A 5,000-nucleotide genomic window follows, 5' to 3' on the forward strand; every position below is an offset into this window, starting at 1 on the left:
AGCCAAGACGCATAAATACCTAATTATATAACAATTTCTTGTAGACCAATTGAGGCAAATCCAGTAGGTTAAATGTATTTGTGGAGACAAGATATTAATGACAAAATAATCGAAAGACGGACAACCGGAAGGAATAACATTATTTCCTCCTTCTGACTTTATCGATAAGTAGTCCACAATGTAGAAAAATTATCATCTGATATTTTTGTTACAAATTTACGGAAAAACGCAAAATGGAACATTGAATGTCATTGTTCTATTCTATTAAGGTTTTATGAATACATGAAATAAACTACATTTGAATATGAATAAAACATCTCAGCTTTTTTTGTAAGTGAAAAGAACTTTCAAAATAATAATAAAAGTAGTGTGATATATTATCAGGATGACCCACTCATGACTACAGGAAGTGATTCTTGGTTATGTGCGTGTTGGTCCTGTCATGGGATGTCAAAGATTACCAAAAGATAGTTCACCATTCTCCTTTATACAACATGAAATGTCATCCAAAATGCAGAGCTGAGGTATGCAACCAAGACGAGTTAGAAATAAAAGAAAAAGAAAACTCTATCATCAGAAATTCAGGGATAAAAAGACAATATATATAAAACCTATATAAAGCAATACCAATACCAAAAATATGAAATGTAGACTCTTATCGTGCACATTGTTCACCTGGCCTTTCTCACACTTAAGTTTACATTATGTCATACAAGTTCTCAATCTAAATAATTATTTATTCAGAGTTTTTAATAGCATCGTTCAAGTTACTAAAGTAAATTCACTCTGCGAAAATTTGGAATTCATAAAATCGATATTGAATCATTGTTATTCAAAAGAAAGGGAAAAGTAAAAAATAAACAAGAACAAACGAAGGCCTGCGAGAATATCAACTCCTTTATTCTGACATGCAAAGCCATGGGAAAAATCACAAAAATATTCCCCCTCTCGCTGAAACCGAAATATCAGATCCGTGTGTTAGCCTGGAACATGCCTGTATCGGACACGAGGAGTACATGTTCCGTACAGGAATATACGTTGTACTATTAACCTTCCTGGACGTCCAGTGCCAAAACAAACCCAGAGTCTATGAGCCTACCCTGTCCAGACTATTTTACCGTAGAGAGAGAGAGAGAGAGAGAGAGAGAGAGAGAGAGAGAGAGAGAGAGAGAGAGAGAGGAGGATGTTAGGCATGACATCTGTATTCCAAGCAAGAGAACAAGGTCTCTGGCAGCTCATTTGCCTTCCAAACATTTCTACGTACAGGATAGCAGTGGAATTCTGATAGCATCAATTTTATTTTCCCCTTTGATTTTGATAAAATAAAGCTTGTCGTTATGTACATATGTCTATAAATTCAACAATATAATCTTATTATCGAACGGGTTGTTACCTTACATGTGCGCTGTTCACACAAACAACTAGAAGCCATACAAAGCAAATAATAATCACAAACAAATTCGACATTCGAACATGAATCAAAATCCCGGCACGCAATTGACTGAAATGCCAGCGATAATAGTGCCAAAATCAAACGAACACACATACGCATGTCATGAATGTGGCATCAAATTGCCGAATTCGCCGACGGGAAAGGGAAGGGGGGTGGGGAGAATGGGGGAGAGGGGCCAATCAACCAAATACCATTTACCTTTTGAATAAGCAGGCGGCGAACATATGATTATTGGCTCATAAATTAACGTTAATTGTAACGGACTTTCCAGTCGGCTAGAGGAACAGGAATTTAATTGCAATTTTTCCGTATCGGCAACTCGTTTCTGAGCTGGATAACGGCCAGTGTAAATTTATCTGTACGTTTCTCATTCGAATTATTTCAATGGCGTACTCAGCAACGTCCCAGACATAAATCATTGCCATGTTTCTTTTCGTGTTTACCAGTTTTGAACGACGAAGGTAATTTACGTCTTCGGCATAATAACTTCAACACAAGTGTCGTGAGTGAAGTATTCGGGAAATGTCCGTTCAAGCTCTAAGTAAATGGCCCAAAAGATTGCTTTTATTGGACAATTCTCTCTCTCTCTCTCTCTCTCTCTCTCTCTCTCTCTCCCCTTGCACACACACTCATATATATATATATATATATATGTATGTATATATATATATATATATATGTATGTATATATATATATATATATGTATATATATATATATATATGTATATATATATATATATATATATCATACAGTATAACCTACATAATAAAGACCAAGTGTATGACATTATATATATATATATATATATATATGTATATTTACACAGCCCAGGGTAAGGAAATAAAAGAATTAATCAACGCACGCTTTCGTGTTCTTTCACCACATATTCCAGGCAGAATTTTACGTAGAATAAAATGTGTTGGAAAAAAAAGAAAACGAAAGCTCCTGGTACTTAATTCTTTTATTTTATTTTCCTTCCTCTAGCTACAGCTACATTTAATGTCATGTGCAACTGAATAACATAACAAACACATGTATGTGTGAATTGCGTGTTTGCATTTTATTCATACTTTTTCATCATTAACCCGCCTTTCTTAAAAGAGTGACTTCCTGCAAAATAACACAGCGTGACTATTGTCCTTTTAAACTGGGGATTCATGGATGTAGTCGTTGTGCAGAAAACTTCCATAACACTAGACGCACAAGAAGGCTCACCAATAACTCATGCAATCCCTTTATCCATTGTGGATCATTTACACATACATATCACGGGTTTTGTCACTTTCTAATGGTTAGAAATCTCCTATAAAAAACCTCTTTCATTCTCACTATCTATTATATCCTAGCACTTCATCGCCTAGTTATTCTTACACACACACACACACACACACACACACACATATATATATATATATATATATATACACACACACACACACTGGCACATCATCGCATTCAGATTTCAAAGAATTTTGTTCTCTCGTCAACAGCATCTGGCTAGTATCAGAACGAAATCAAGACTGTGCACAAATTCTTTTCTTTTTTTCCTCAGACAAAAGTAACTGAAGTTCTGAGCTTCTTCCTCGTGTAAGACGTGACATGAGCAGAAATCTGTATCCTTTGTACAAGTTCTTATAACCTAGATTTTCTTGGAAATCCAAATCTGCAGCAAATGTTTTGATGTTGAACAGGTTGACATACGTCTCTCTCCGTAGTTTAAATATGACATATCTATTTAACGCTGTCACTGATCTTAAGGTAGTTTATATATTTTTATTCATTACTTCCCATATATAGTTTATTTATATCCTTATTCCCCTTCCTCACAGTGTCATTTTCCCTGTTGGAGCCTTTGGGCTTATAGTTTCCTGATTTTTCAACTAGGATTGTAACTTAGCTAGTAACGAAAATAATAAGAGTTACTGCAAAACAAACATAATTGCCTCGCAGGGTAATAGTTACGACTTGGCTTATAAGTACAAAGGAAAGAAATAGTAATTTGCAAGACCAAAATCATTTTGTTTTCATATGACATAATCAGTATACATAAACGTAATGAAGTTTATCTATGGCAAGACAGAAGTAAAATTCTTCACAATAGAAAATGTCGTTAATTTCTGGGGTTATGATTACTAAACATTTTGGCACAATGATTCGAAGATACTATTGGTTCGTGTCTATCCCTCTCCTATCTATAATTCCCACCTTTAAACGCCGGGAACAACATTTACCTTTAAACTGTAATTTATTCTTTCCGTCAATACGTGTTTCGTTAATTCAAAGCTCTTCCGTCTCGTGCTCTTTAATAAGTATAGATATATGCATCTCAACATCATAAGAAAATACCCCAGGTACAAACGCAAGAAAAAAAAAAAGAAAAAAAAAGGAAAACGAAACAACCCCGTCCTTTCACATCCCAAAACTTCCTTAACCATGGCATAAACTGTTTGCAATCTTTTCTCTTTCGTTTCTTAATCACTAAATAGACCTGGCTTCAACGTCTTCAAAACAGTTTTGGAACTTTACCCCCAATTCCGATGGCATGGTGCTAACTTTTCTCGTCCGCTTTTTTTTTTTTACGAAGATTCCCGAGAAGAAAAAGAAGTTGAAGACTTGCAAAAATGAACTTTAACTTTTCTTTTTCATCATAAAATCCGCCATTATGATGGCTATTCAACATTTTTTGGGAGGAGGGGTAGTTGAGATATTTACATAAAATAAGATTAGAAAAAAATATAATTAACCAAAACTTTGTTTTTCATTATTTTTTTTCCTTATCTATTAACATATTCTGGGATTCTGTACGAAAAAGACACCTTTCTACATCTAACAAATATATTGATCTATGTATCAATTCAATTCAAATCTATGTATATGATCAAATCAAATTTAATTTTTTTTACAACATATAAGTAAAAGGGTTTAAAATAACGTTATATTTAATCAATAAAAGATTTTATAACTAAAAGGATGCCAAATCAAGTTAGATCGAATAAATATAAAGTGATGCATTTAAGGTCCATTGATATTTAACTAAAGAGCCAAATATTTGAGACACATCTACCACTCACTACTCTTTAAATATCTTTCTGATAGAGAAGCAATTGAAAAATGAATTGATCATCGTTGCCATTTCTTTTTTTGCCGGAACGTATACATTGTTATCATAATAACTCGTGTATTTAGAGCGGCGCATTCAGGCTACATCACCCTCACGTTTAACAGTGATATTTCACCTTCCAATCCGATGGTCGTTAGTGTTCCCGTGCCTCTAAACCAACCAATTCGACGTCATGGCTAAGTCCCGTTGCCCTTTTGAAACCCCCTTCCCTTCTCCTACCTTTCCTACTACCCCATCAAGTCCTAGCTTCTACCAATCTAACCCAGCCCCCTTTACCCTTTCACAATGGAAACAAGAGGAGGTAGAAGGGGAGGACCCCCCCCCCCCCCCTTTGCCACTGCTTCTGACTACAATCCATTACCGAAGCGTCACTCAATATTCGGCGACTGACCAACGTGCAATGCTCCCAAATTCTACTAATGCA

General features: G+C 35.1%; 1 protein-coding gene across 1 annotated transcript in view; it reads right to left on the reverse strand.

Annotated features, from left to right (window-relative positions):
- LOC137652706 (cell adhesion molecule Dscam2-like) overlaps positions 1–5,000 on the reverse strand; it is a 466,536-nt gene that overhangs the window by 129,256 nt on the left and 332,280 nt on the right. The window contains exon 7 of the mRNA XM_068386108.1: positions 4,796–4,800. Within this exon, the coding sequence (XP_068242209.1) occupies positions 4,796–4,800 (5 nt within the window). The remainder of the gene's footprint in view (positions 1–4,795; positions 4,801–5,000) is intronic.

The sequence above is a fragment of the Palaemon carinicauda genome, chromosome 14, assembly GCF_036898095.1.
Source record: "Palaemon carinicauda isolate YSFRI2023 chromosome 14, ASM3689809v2, whole genome shotgun sequence".
In the NCBI taxonomy this organism is placed as follows: Eukaryota; Metazoa; Arthropoda; class Malacostraca; order Decapoda; family Palaemonidae; genus Palaemon; species Palaemon carinicauda.